The sequence below is a fragment of the Idiotropiscis lumnitzeri genome, chromosome 7 (genome assembly GCF_059441095.1).
Source record: "Idiotropiscis lumnitzeri isolate Australia: NSW breed Sydney's pygmy pipehorse chromosome 7, RoL_Ilum_1.0, whole genome shotgun sequence".
Taxonomy (NCBI): domain Eukaryota; kingdom Metazoa; phylum Chordata; class Actinopteri; order Syngnathiformes; family Syngnathidae; genus Idiotropiscis; species Idiotropiscis lumnitzeri.
In genome coordinates this window covers 21,780,834-21,795,536 of record NC_142397.1, presented here as the reverse complement: position 1 = coordinate 21,795,536, position 14,703 = coordinate 21,780,834, and the positions used below count along the sequence as shown (strand labels likewise).

At 39.5% G+C, this 14,703-nt stretch overlaps 1 protein-coding gene across 4 annotated transcripts in view; it reads left to right on the top strand.

Moving 5' to 3' along the window:
- The first annotated feature begins 5,906 nt into the window (after nucleotides 1-5,906).
- Nucleotides 5,907-14,703, top strand: part of LOC148334274 (mucin-5AC-like) — a 21,459-nt gene continuing 12,662 nt past the window's right edge. Inside the window, exons 1-8 of one of the 4 annotated variants that reach the window (XM_088301428.1) lie at nucleotides 5,907-6,109; nucleotides 6,965-7,115; nucleotides 10,115-10,165; nucleotides 10,366-10,461; nucleotides 10,963-11,011; nucleotides 11,094-11,127; nucleotides 11,302-11,328; nucleotides 11,647-11,824. In XM_088301428.1, the coding sequence (XP_088157554.1) occupies nucleotides 10,988-11,011; nucleotides 11,094-11,127; nucleotides 11,302-11,328; nucleotides 11,647-11,824 (263 nt within the window). In that variant the 5' untranslated portion in view covers nucleotides 5,907-6,109; nucleotides 6,965-7,115; nucleotides 10,115-10,165; nucleotides 10,366-10,461; nucleotides 10,963-10,987. Of the gene's footprint in view, nucleotides 6,110-6,964; nucleotides 10,462-10,962; nucleotides 11,128-11,301; nucleotides 11,329-11,646; nucleotides 11,825-14,703 lie in introns of those variants that run through there. The other 3 variants (XM_088301429.1, XM_088301430.1, XM_088301431.1) reach the window with 3 other exon arrangements.

Below are 14,703 nucleotides of genomic sequence, written 5' to 3'. Positions count from 1 at the left end.
ATAGAGTGCTAAATGTTGATTTTGACGTTTTAGGTCAAAATTACATTAGTCAGTTGTTGTAACCTTTTTTTTCAATTTTGTTTGCACACAAAATACATTTTGCTGCTATATTTAATGTGAATTTAAAAAATAAAAATTATTGATTAAATTCAAAGAAGAAATTGTTCATTTGTTATATTGTCACAGTGTTGTTTCCTTCAGTTCACTGGGACAAAAAATGCAACACAAAAATAGAAAAGTTGCTCCTTAGATGAAATCACTTATCTGCAAAACAGCTCCACAAGAAAAAAAAGTAATTTTGATCCTTTATTGTGAAACAATTGAAATCCATATGGCCCAGCCATACCTTAGTCAATAATTTCCCTACTGCTTCGTTCGTGCATTGCAGTATCACTTGAAGCTCCGTATTTTCAGAGACTTGACATGTCTTACGAAATTGTAATTAAAATAAAGAACTTAGTTGACCAGATTGTTGATCATTTACCAGTTAATGTAGTGTATTTTTTAATAAGATTTGATTGAATAAGATTAATCTGGTAAAACTGCAATGTTGAACATAACTTTCATGCTGGTGCAACCAAGAAATTAAGTTGCTGTACAAAATGTCAACACACATTAGTCTAATTAAATGTCTTGTATTTAACTTGGTGGGTAGAGCTATACTAACTTGACAGATGGAAGTCTGGTCACCGCAGAGACTGAAAGACTGAATTAAATTAAATGCTCAATAACCATGCAAGTAATTTCAGATGAAGACCTACATTTTGTCCTTCATTATGGTTTGGCACGCATGGTTTCTGGAAGCAGAAAACCAGTTGAGCTGCTTGCATAGCTCACATTTCAGGGAGGGCCATAAATGCAATTGACGTCATGCGCGTCTCTACCAGAAGTTATAACCTGGAAATATAACTACCGTTAGCTATTATGTCAGTGGAAGTCTGCCCAGTCCAGGTTGCCCAAAGTCAACTGGGTTAGGTTCTAGCTCGCTTACGTATTTCTACCTATGCTATATATAATATTTCAATATTGATTTTATTATTATAATTACGCAGCCGCGTAGGGCCCTGATCTGATAAAACCCATCGCTTATGTGCATGTGCAACGTGCGCTCCATTTATGGCACACACCAATGAATGACTCTACTTTGCGGTGATTGATGCTTTGCGGCATGCAATTTGTGCGTAAACAAGGGCGCCAAGCAAAATGTAAAAAAGACGGAAAATTAAACAAAAAACAAAAAAAGAAACAAACAATCTCGAGGTAAGTGCGGCGGATGTTGGGGCCTTGTGTTTATATTGAGAATAGCAACTTACGTTGTCCACGTTGTTGAGGGACAACACAGGAGACGTTATGGGGCTATGTTTTCGTGTTATTTACTTATGTATTTATTGTTTCATTTATAATAGGTTTGGCACCAATGTGCTAACAGTATTATGTGTTGTGGCAGTCACGACGCAGTCAAAAATTTTTTTATTTTATATTTCTTTATTTTGACGTAAAGTACACTCTTGTTTTACCTAAGACCAATGCTGGCAAGTCAACAGTCACCACACCATACATGGTCATGGTGCCACATCAATACCCAAAATTATCACCCTGGATCAACTAAAAAACATAATGGCAAACAACAAAACAACCAAAAGAAGGATCAAAGAACTACAACCAACTGAAAATGCGTATTTCACACACTATTCCCATCCCAAGTGCCACAAAGCATGCTGGGAGTGTCTCGGCCTCCCAGCGACGTAGTTACTAATTTGGCATCAACACTAATAATAATAATACTGATAATAATAATAATAATAATAATAATACACTATTGCTACATGATACATTTGATCATGGGGTGTAGTCCTGACTTGACCTGGTTATAAAGGATCCAATGCTAGAGTGGTGCTGTTTTTGCAATGACAAAAAGTATAAATGCAGAGATTGCTGCAGTCACATTGACATGATGGGCTTTAGATTCATCAATCACAGCATGGTTGGTGCTGCTGACCAGCTTGAGGGTCAACAAAAGAAAATTTGCTTAGGGACCCCGAAGACCAGCAATATTTCCAATTTTGTGATCACAATGGACTATAATACTCCTCTCCCTTCTTAGTTAGAGGTGAACAGTTTACATTTTGCATTTCTTGCTGAGATTTATTGCTGATGCACATGATTCTTCAGCATGTACATCCGTAACAGCTGAAAATAAAAAAATATATGAGTACTGTATTTGGTCTTAAAAAGGTGTAGATTAAAACATCAGCCTCTTATTGTTTTACGTGACTAAAAAAAGTGATGCTGATAATTTCTGAAACAGCTGACAAATGAAATAAAAACACCAAGTATTTCTGTGAATATAGGAGGTATCTACCGTCATGCCTCAGAAACAGCAGCGCAGCACATCGGGATCCAGGAAGAGTTGTTTTGTTTACGTTGCTTTTATTTTGACATACAAACGAAAATGAGGAACAGTAAATAATTTAAGTGTCCTATAAGTTATTGTACGATAGAATTTACCAGGATGTGTAATGCTGGAGTCGCTGCACTTCTGTGTAGCACATGATGGACAGCTCACAATTTCTTCACTTGAAACGGTCGGAAAATGTCCATCTAGAAAAGCTGTAAATCAAACTACATGCCCGAAAAAAGGTCAGAGTTCACTCTTCGATTAAATGGGCCATTAATAATGTCTTTTTAACATTTATTTAGGTCCAAATCATTCTAAATGCAATGCTTCATGATTTAGGTAATTTTTTTCCTGTACGTAAAGGCAATGTTTATGTTCAAACTAAATATCACAGGGGAGTAAAAAAATAAATAAAATATATCTATATATATATTTTCTGAAAATATCAGTGGCGGGCAGTGCATTTCACACGTAAGCCTTCAGTGAAGTCATACTCAGTCCGACTTGAATCCGAATCAGAATAAGAAAGCCCTTTATTGTCATTGTACTCAGTGTGCAACGAGATTAGAATAATAATCATAATGCCATCATTTATGACTCTACAGCTGGGGAAATAATATACTGCTAACTACTGTAGTGTATGTGCAATTACACTATTGAAGGATGGCGGGAAACAAAGCATGTTCCCCAGGGTCACACGAGCATTGCACCGCGCCCCCCGAGGGGGGCCCGCCCCACTATTTGAGAAGCACTGGTGTAAGGCCAGCGAAAGACTCACTGAAACCAATTCGTGATCTGATTGGCTATGGCAAATGTCGATCAACTCTTGTTTCTGAAGGCCTAGGACGACTAGCGCGTGCTACTGGTATTGTGAAATCTGCCTGGCAACACGAGCGAGCTGAATTCTGATTGAATAAAAATTCTCACTCAAATTACAACACAAGGATAGAATATGACATCAATGTGAAGAATATGATCACGATTTCTTGATTATGTTGGGCCAGCAGAGAAGGCCTTTAAGGTCTTGACGACCCACCATTGGTAAATATATCCACTATCCTGTTTTATGAATACTTCAATTGAGAGACTTCGCAGGTAACTATTTTCAGTGCAATGTAGCCATTAAACACATGAGCTCACACAATTTGTGTTTCTGCTACTAATTACTACAACAGATAAACTGAATGACAATATTTATATATATTTTCACGGCCAAAAGACGCGCCGTAACAAAGGGCACAGCGTCAGTGTGTGCTATTTCTGTATTTAACACACACTGGGCGCATCTCACTATGAGAAGCATGCTGCATGCTAGCTGGTGCATGCTAGCTGGCGCATGCTAGCTGGCGCATGCTAGCTGGCGCATGCTAGCTAGACACACACAGTCAATTATGCACACAGTGGCCTCAGATTTTAACCAGAAGCACTCTGAAAAGCCCTTAGGGGGAAGAGGCCCGTTGCTCGTATACAGATCTATGGGATGCTTCGAAGTCCTCTTTGCCCATAAAGCGCTATTGAGCTAGCTCTCTCTAATTAGCCGTACAGTTAGCGGAAAGTTTTTAGCACAACAGTTAAAGCATTCCAGGACACGTTCATTTACGCCGCTGTTCATCGTCCGTCAAGCCGCAAGCAATTTCGTCTGAGCAGGTAAACTACCGGAATCGTACTGAGCCAGAATCGATTCCTTGTTTTTTTTTTACTTTGTATCCTGCTTCACTTAATCGGATGCATTCCACTCTCTCTTCCATGGTCATTAACGTTCTTCTTTATTTGGGTGACATGATCTACAGACGAATCTACAAACTCACGCCAAAGAAGCCATTTACATGTTCCTGTTTTGGATCAGCAGCACGGTAGCCGACTGATTAGCACGATGGCCTCACAGTGGGAGACAGCATCGGTCGTGGGTTCAATCCTGGCTCCAGCCATCCTGTGTGGCGTTTGCATGTTCTCCCCGTGCCTGCGTGGGTTTCCTCCGGGTACTCTGGTATCCTCCCACATTCCAAAAACATGCATGGTAGGTCGATTGAACACTCTAAATTGCCCCTAGGTATGAGTGTGAGCGTGAATAGTTCGTCTCTGCGTGTCCTGCGATTGGCTGGCAACCAATTCAGGGTGTCCCCCGCCTACTGCCCAAAGATAGCTGGGATAGGCTCCAGAGCCCCGCGCGACCCTAGTATGGAGAAGCGGTATAGATAATGGATGGATGGATGGATGTTTTGGATCAGTTCATGGCGGAGCGGTCCAAGTTTTTATGTTGTATTAAGCGGGAACTGCTTGATTTTGCGCTACTGTGGGCTTCGCTTTGGAGTCCAGGTTCCAGATGTCGAAATTTCCGTTGTGAGGAATTGATCGTTAATGTCATATAGTAGTAGCAAATTCCCTTGAATCTTTTGGATGTTTTTGCAGTATTTTCAGATGATTTGTCCCATGATCAAAAATTTAGACCTAATTTCCTCCAAATGACTGCAAGAAAAATCCTAACACTCAACTGGTTAAAACCTGAACAACCCACAGTTGCACAATGGATACAGAATTTAATAAATATATTCAATGGAACAATTGATGGTGCAAATGCAGATGAGGACTTTTACTTTCAAAGAAGATGAAAACCGATCTTGGACCTTGTTCGATATTGATACCTTGTGTATGTATATGTTTTTTTCCTCTCTTACCTTGTCTTCGTAATAAAAATTGTTTGTCAAGGCCCATATTGGGACAACTACTGATATGATGTTGTCAATTTTGACAATAAAAGTAAAAAAAAAAAAAGACATTAGAATGAGAAGGCTTTTATGTTAGATCTTAGACAGTAAAATTATATGCTGTGCTGTATATTTTTTAGGGATGTCCTGCTCATCTGATTGGAAATTGGTGGGGGGGAAATATCGTATTAAAAAAACAATAATAAGTATTTGGGCTTTTATGTAATATTTGATGTCACTAAATGTAATTCTATTCCACTTAAATGTTGTCATCACGAACAAACACCCAATCAACATTCCTCCTGTCAAGATCACACTTTAGGGCTTGGTTCTCTGTCAAAAGTTGGTCTCTCATCAGCTGGCTCACAAACTTCACTCCACCCTCTGGCTCTCATCTCTTTGTGGTGCCGTCTGCGCTTCTTTTGACGCGTCATTGACTGCTTACTCATCCATCTATTCATTATCCAAGCCGCTTTTCCTTTTAAGGGTCGTGGGCAGTAGGTGGGATACACCCTGAATTGTTTGCCAGCCAATTGCACGGCACACAAAGACAAACAACCACTCGCGTTCACAATCACGCTTTGGGACAGTTTAGAGCAGGCATCACCAAATGGCGGACCGCGGTCCGGATGGTTCGGACCGGACCCATGGCCAATCTATGATGAATTTTTTTTCAGGGCGCATTCGCAAACGTTGGCGCTGCAATTCTAGTAAATACGGAAAAGGCGTCACTGATTTGAGCCAATCAAATCTTTTGTTTACGATCCACTGCCAATTGCGCAGCAGACCGGAAAAGAGTGCAGCTGACAGTATGCATTGCTTAAAAGTTAGCGAGGTCGATGCGTCTTGTTTTAAATTAATGTACAGAGAAATTTAGTTTTGTTCTGGCTGCAGCCAATTCAAAACAAGTGTGCATCACATGCTCCGAAACCGTCGCTACGTTGCGAAGCGCCACTACGAAACAAAGCACCGCCCTTTTGTGCACAGTTATCCGCTGACGTTTGAGGTGAGCGCAGGCAAAAACATCAAACTTCGAGTGCAGTACAACAGATTTTTACATTTTTGTTTACATCCCAGCGGCATGCAAACGAATATTCAGTAAAAGTATCATGGATTTTGGGGAAACATAAAAAAACGTACAAGTGATGGGGAGGTTGTGAAGGAGTGCTTAAATACGGTTGCACAAACATTATTTAAAGGAAAACACAAAGCCCAGATGTGTGAAATAATCTACCAAATCCCAATGGCCCTGACTCCTTTCCAACCCAGATTTAAGTCACTGGCAGGGCAGTCACAAACTCATTTTTCTCATTAAGAGAAGTTAAAAAAATATTCAAAAGAAAAAGTGGTGTCAAAGCTCATTTTGAATTAGTTTTTCATGAGGACAGCCATTTTTATCGATTGTGTACTGAACATGTTGACCTGTTTTACTTGGATAATTAGGCTTTCCGTTTTTTTAGGCTGATAAACTCTTTGATTTAAGAAAAAAAAGGTAAAAGATGTTAACTCAATGCATATATTTCTGCAGGAGATATTTTACAGTTTTTTTCTGGAAGTGATAAACTTAAGTTCCTGGAGCCGCATTTTCTTGAATGTGAAATAAACGCCTTATATTTGTTTGACTGGCAAAGGTGTTTAATGGGAACATTGCTAAATATTTAGTATATAAGTGCGTCTGTTGAAAATGACTAAATATTGAAACTATATAAAAATGTGAACATGGGCTAGACATTTCGGGAAGTTGGACTTTGGTTCGGACCTTTTAATTGGAAGAAATTTTCGTTGTGGACCTCTGTGACTTTTGATTGACTACCTCTGGTTTAGAGCATCCAATCAACCTAACATGTATGCATGTCTTCAGAACGTGGGAGGAAACAAGGTGTGCCCGGCCAAAACCCACGCAGGCACGGGGTGAACATGCGAACTCCACACAGGAGGGCCGGAGCCAGAATCGAACCCCACACATCTGTACTGTGAGGCCATCCTGTTAACCAGTACCCACCATGCCGCTGGTCAGTCTCATCCAATTTAGGTGTATTCTCTGTCCTGACATCTCCCCTGCTATAAAAAGAAAAAAGGGAGGTGTTACTCGGTGGTTACCCAACTAAAAAAAAAAACAGCATAGACCAACATAGGTGCTTACCACCGTATCGTCGCTGTCCGGCGGAAACGTCGCGTGTCCAAATACGGTCTATTTAAAGCAGTGAAAATAGCTTAAAAACAAGCACAAACGCTATTACAATGCCACCTCTGAATGTAACTTATGTTTGAGAAGTGTAGCAGAAGTGTGTCAAAACGACTTCAGTTTCCTCGTTCTACGGCAGGTGTGTGGAGTAAATGTCTCTATTTCACATCTGGGTGTTTTTTTTTTCCAGACAATGAGTGAAAATAATAGAAAAATGTTCATAGGATAAAGTTGCTTTGTTTGTTTAAAATCTATCCATGTGATGCTTCGTTGCAGAAGGTCCCTCGACCGTGTGTCACGAAGATACACGTCTGTTTCATAATATCCACTTAATAGACGAGACTAGTTGGCTTATTGTTTAATTTATTGGAACACTCATGGCTTTAGACTTTTAGGAAGGCGTTTTTGAAGATATTGCCAGACAAGACTTGCATATTTTTAATGAAAGATGAATAGGTTGTGTGATAGAGGGAGGCTCCTATCTGGAACATTGTAACAACAGAGATGACTCAGAATCAGAATCAGAATCAGAAATCCCTTTATTGTCATTGTACTCAAGTGTGCAACGAGATTAGAGAGCTCCCCTCTCCAGTGCAATACAACAATAATTCAGATAAATATATAAATTAGATAAGAGAATAGTTAGTGCTATGGAAAATAATACTGAATAGGATATACAAAAACACATCACGTCGCTGTTCTGCAAAGTAAGGGTGGTCATGTGTGTGTGTGAGAGTTTAGAATGGAGATGGCTCTTGGAAAGAAACTGTTTCTCAGTCTATTTGTCCTTGATTTGATGCACCTGTAGCGCCTGCCAGAGGGCATCAGGTCAAACAGGTGTGAGTTTGGGTGGGTATTGTCTTTGACTCCTTTGACATTCAATTTTAAATGCCAAAGAAAAGGGAGGAACCTGGAAACCATTATTGTGCAAGGGCGGCTCTGTTTGACATTAAAACTAATTGCACAAAATAATAGGGCTGAGCTAAGTACAATTGAATGCCTGGAACTTGAGTTACTCTAGATGGAGGATCAGTCAGGCTGTGGTCGATGAACAAGAGGCACTAGTCTATTTAATGACGACTGATGGTCTACAACTCTATCTAATACAATAGAGATGTAAAAACCTTATCCACCCTTTATCAGGTTAAACCCAACCAGTGCACATGCTTCACTTGTTTTGACTGCACATTTGACAAGTTAGACTATCTTCCAGAATTTCACTCTCATCACATTCATATTAGCGAGAGTTGCCTTGTGCCCGGCTTAAAGCAAGGTTCCTGCATTATCCAATTTATATTCAATTATTACCAGCCAAAACTTGCCTTATAATGGCCCAAGACTTTGTATTTCAGTTAAAATAGTGAACATGTAAATATGATGTTTTTAAAACTTACATTATTTTGGGATCATAAAATGAAAAGCTCAAATGCAACAGCAGACATTTGTTATGAATTGAGTAAAATTAATTTTGAATGAAACAAATTTGTTATTCAAGGTATTCTAAGTTAATATTAAATAAAGAAACAAAAACAATAAACAAATTGGAAAAAGTCTTTCAACATTTCAAAGACATGTCGTTGTCTGTGTTTATTGTTTTTGGTTTTGGACTTTAGTTTTGCACTTTAATATTGTTGTTTAGCGCTCTCTACCACACCCTCCAAATGGACTCCAGGAAGGCTGGGTACACGGAACTGCTGTTTGGTGCATAGGCACAAACAACAATCATCACCTGTACCTCAGAAATCAGAAACCTCACATAAGCTTGTTTCTTCATTCGTTTTTAAATCAGCCATGCAAAGGCTAATAATTTTTTTGTTTTCAGATGTTAAAATGGGCCAGAGTGGAGATGTCCATATATATTTTTGGGCTGGTTGGTCCTGTTATTTTGACATTATTAGCGACGTATTTACAATGACTGAATGAGATTGGTCAATCATGTGACTCCCACCAAGACATAGAGGGAGGGGAGGGGGCTTGACCATATCCCTCATTTCTTGTGGGCAGTTTTGAGGTCATTACTTTTTGTGTTTACATCTCCAAAACAATGGATGAATTAAATTGTTAAAATTTAAAATACAAGCTAACATCATTTTCTTGATTAAAAAAAAAAAATCATAAATTGAGCTCGTTGTCGAAAACCCATCCCAGCTGATTGATCCCTTTTCATGCCAGTTAGCGCCCTTGTATACACATGCGTGGTGAGGCATGAAACAGCCATATGACTGGCTGCCCTTTAAATCATTCAAGTGGCAAATTTTACAACAGATGATAGGTGTGAGTCTTTTTTTCTGGCAGCTATATCGATAGCATAAAACTGGGAGGGCTGACAATGATTGAATTAAATTTCATGAGCACTACCGAACCCCCTTTGCAATTAAACGGTAGCTCAGGATCGGCGCAATGAATACCCCTGCTCTAATGGAACTCATGTTTGTTGCATATTTGCAATGCAGGTTGTGAATGGAACTGGGGAAAAAAGGAGAAAAGCCAACAAAGCGCCACACAATCAGAAATCAGATCCCATTGTTCCCTTCAAAGAGAGAAATACACCAGATATGTTTCATGACATCATCTAGCTTGGACTGTGCAATGGAATGATCATATGTCACGCTTCCTTTCAAGCACAATTGATATTGTTTTGTCTCTGAGTTAATGAGAAATAATCAAATAATGGGCATAGACATCTTAAGGATGTACGTGATTCATTTTTGATTCCCTAATTACACAGGCTCATGCTTATTGTCAGTGGCGATGACATTTGCAGTAAAATGTATCTTGTATTTGTCGGGTTCTGAAATCAAACCCAGGAGTTCTTTGGTTTTCTAGCTTTGGGAAACGCAAGATGGAACAATCCTGTGATAACACGTCTCCTCGTAGGTGAGGCTTTTGTTTTGTCGACCTTATCTGCTTTTGTACTTGAACTTGTTTCCAAAGCTCACTGCCTCAAAGGAATTCAAATGATGTGAAGTATTGTTACAACCACAAAGAATAATCTCACCGCTATGACTTCAGTTAATGACAAAACAACTTCTGATTATCTTTAATTATGTGTATGTTTAATAAATTCCAATGAGTAGATTGTTCCTTGGAACGAATGGATCCACCCATTCAAGTATTTAAGGCTGCAGAGTTTTGCAATGATCACCCAGGCGATCTACAGGAGCACCTGTACTGTAAGCATTTTCATGATTTTCCTTGCATGTTATCATTTGTTCAACTAAGCTTACTCTCTTTGGAATAATTGTGTACTCAGAGTTGTGACTTGTTCAATGTGTTAGATTAGGCCTCTCTGGCGCATATGGTTAGAGAGGTGATTTGAGACCTTGTGACCTTTCTCTTGCTTTTACTTGGCTTCCCTTCTCTATAACACCCTGGGCACACATATTAGTTGACCTCAGTTCATACCGTGGGGTCACACATTGTCACACGGGTTAGGGAAAGTTGCCCCTCACTGTGGGTGGGCAGCCAAGGCAGTGTAGGGACCATGTTGGACAGGTTACACCTTCTTGCACAGTGTATCAGGCACGACGACCGTGTCTCGATCTCATGGTGGTTGTTAGGTTTGGTGCGGGGTGTGACTTTGCCTAGGCCGTGTGACAATGTTTGACCCTACAGTCTAGAGGACTAATCTAACAAATACTTGTTATGTAATTTTTATTTATTTTTTTTTAAAGAAAAATCCCTCATTTGCTGTGAAATATGCTTCCAATGACGATGAAATGGGTAATGTATAAATCTTTTCCCATTTAAGAGTGTTACATTCAACATAAAAAGTATACAGCATCTAATACTGCATGTTCTCCAGCAGTTGGGTATTGCTCTTGTGCTCCTGCATACTGGTAAGATCTTTTTGAAGAAATGCTACCTCGACACAATGCTTCTGTTAAACATGTTTTCTGTCAGACATATTTTTACACATGTCCGCATGCACACACACACGCACGCGCACCATTTGATAACTTAAAAAAACAAACTTTAAACATAAGCATCTTTTTGTGTATGTATTTTTCTAGGAAACCACGTGCAAGCCAACGGCAAAAGTAAGCATGCTACTCACTTTGTTCATTCTTCATATAGCTATGGAATGAGGTCTCAAACTTAAAAAACATAACACCTACTACAGGTTGGACTCACATACGTGGATAGAAATCCTGTACATATAATGTAAATCTTTGAGGTGACATTTATTGTCATGCACTTTCATCTTTTTCTCATTGGTCAAATGTGGTTCACGTTGCTTTTAACCACATCTTGTTTTAAGCTTCTTTTGTAATCCATGTACTTTGTCAAACGGATTTCATAAGTCGTGTTCCATTCTACATTCACTCCAATTCCACCTCCTGTCTCCTGGACAAAAGAGAAAGAATGCTGGACAAAATGGTTTGATCGCGACAACCCCGGAGCAATGGGAGACTTTGAGACTCTTGAGGACCTGCGCCTTGAAAACCCGATGGAAATCTGCCATGTACCAATTCAAATTGATGTTCGGACTGTATCTGGGGGCAGTGTGGCTTCAACAGGCGAGACGATCTATGCGTGAGTACTGAATGCAGCACGAATATACACACCTGTTACATTTGTTATTAGCTGGAGTGCACTTACTACATTCAGGACGTTAGTTTATGAAAAACAATCGTTTCCACAAAGTGGCATTCGTTTGTCAACATTGTCAGACAATATTTAAAAGGCTTGTTACTGGAGAATGGAACACACTGAATACAGTTTTAAGTCATGGCTGTGAAAAAAATGGGGGTTGGGGGGAGACGGAGCAAGAAAGAGATGGCGAGAGAGAGAGAGAGCGAGAGAGAGAGAGGCGGCTGCGTAGAGTAAGTCACGTGTGTGAGTCTACAGTAAAGTGGACTTTCATCGTTGTTGGCTAAAGTGTTCATCCAGGACTCTTTTAGAAACGTGAACAGTCAGAGTTGGTCAGTTTAAGTGGACTACTCAACAGAAGACCTACGTTCCTGGAATTATGCGCTAATACAGAGGCTAATCGGTGCACTTGGACGTTCCTAAGAAGCTAACGATAAAATAGTAAGTAAGGCCTGCGTGGATTCAGAAGTTGCTGAGGACAACCAGGACCTGGCCGGTTAACACAGAGTGGTGGACTGAGAGGTCTTGGCTGACATCTTGGAATATCATCTCTTGCTTTCCTCTTTCTTGCCGTCTGGACCATTGGAGTGAACCTGCTTCATTAGACGCTATCCTGAAGTCATCATGTATTAAGCATGTTTCTCACATGCATAATCATTTGCATAGTTTGTAAATACCTTATGACATAATTCAAAGTGTTTTCATTCGTCATTTAGATAAATGGTACTGTTAGAACATAATGCTGAGATTCATATCGCATTAAAAACTGCAAAATCATTCAGTGTGCAACTTCATACTGTATACTGTAGTTGGATAACGGAAAAAGAAAATCTGGTGGTGCTTTGCAAAATAATGATGGGTAACGCTTTATAATAAGGTATTCACAAATTATGTGCAAATGATTATTCATGTCAGAAACATGCTTCGAAAATTATGACTTAAGTATTTACAAATGCTTAGCAACTGCTTATTAGTGTGTACTTATTAGAAAGTGTTACCAAAAGTTTTTGACCTCGTTACTTTCTGAAGTCTAAACAGAAGACAGTCAACTCCACCTGTCCACCGAGCAGTAGAAAAGTGAAGTTTAAATTTATCTGTGGGGACATGACAACCTATGTGCCCCAAGGCTGAACGATATTAGGAAAAAATTGTATTGCAATTTTTTTTCTGACAGATATGACAAAAAATGTCAATATACCATTAAAAACGAAAGCTATTACTGTAATAAGGCCGACACGAAATAGGTTTTTGTGAGGGGGGCAGTTTTTTCTCAAGTTTTTAAAAACTATTTTCTGTCAAGTATAATTTTGGATTCATGTGTAATTGTGTATCTATTTACGTCAATAAAATAATTGTCCCTCAGCAAAGCTAAATTGATTAAAATTAGTCACTTTGAGATTATTGTGTAGATCTCAAAACTCAGTACTCTGAGGTGCACAAAAGTGCAAATTATTATTCGCAAGATAAAATAATATCAAATACAATTCAATATAATATTATTTAAACAGCAGAGTTCACAACAGCTGGAGCTGAAACAAATATACGTTTGACATCGAACCTCAACGTCAAGATGATGGCCATTTCCGTGTGATGATCTGAGAGCCTCTGCTAAATTGCTAATGTAGCCATCAACTTATTTTATGTATAGATACGTATTGATTGAAATACATTTCTGATCATAGCTGCTGGCTCTCCACCCTAACGCAGTTCTAGTCAGACTTCTGTTAAAAGTCGACTGTACACCTAAGTACTTTTTTTGGGTTGTTTCCGACGCTGTATTTCACTTTTGCGATTGGCATGCTTAGCGACCCTTCATTTGCCTCCTCGTTTGAAATGCCGCTTGTTGCTGGGGTTGTTTATTTGTCACCACGCAGTTCGTTAGTGCGGTTGTGCGCAGACTTGCATATAGTACAAATAAAGTCCATACTGCGGCGGCGCAAGATAGCCTGGTGCCGAGCATTCAAGCAAATTACTTTCGGGTAGGGCTGGGCGATATAACCTCAAATCAATATCGCAATAAATTGAGCAATTTTACCTCGATAACGATAAATGCCCGATAAATTCCCCCCCGTTTTTTTTTAATTGATCAACTGGTACACATTACTTTCAATGAAAAATAAAAGTACAAAAATCATTTGTATAAACATTCCGAATAGCTTGCTTTGCATGACTTGAACAATGTCACAAAGAACAGAAGAAAAGGAAAACCTCTCACAAAATCTTTTTCTGCAAATAGATTGCGCCAAGATGCTGTAATGCCATGTGCAAAGGCCAAGATTTGTGTAAAGCTCTCTTGTAAACAATATAAAAAATGCCATGTGCAAAGGAGCTTGTCGCCTGTAAACAAAATGCTAAATAAAATGAAAGAAATGTCAATGAAATGCCAATGCCAAATAAACAAGTGTGCATCTTCAGGAAAATGTGCCATCTCGAGTACTCAAGCTCAAACAGGGATCCATGTTGCGACTCAACCACAAGTCGGATGTGGATGCAAAATACTTGAGATGTCTAAGCTCCCGTCCCGATGTTGTCCATATTGTGAAGTACGGTTGGCGACAAATATTTTCGTACCTCTTGCCGGCTACTTTAAATCCCTTGCGCCCCACTGTAGCTAGCAGAGCTCTATCTTTAGCTATGTGCTAAGCTATCGCGTCCACCAATTAGACGTTCTCTCGTAGGGTGTCGCCTCCATTCTGGGCTGTTATCACTTGTCCAACCTTGCTTCTCACTTTGAACTTTTAGCGCAAGCTCCAAGTCAACAGCATGGTTGTGTTGTGGGTGGTGAAAAGGTTGGACGCTCTGTTTTGGGCGCTTATGACGCA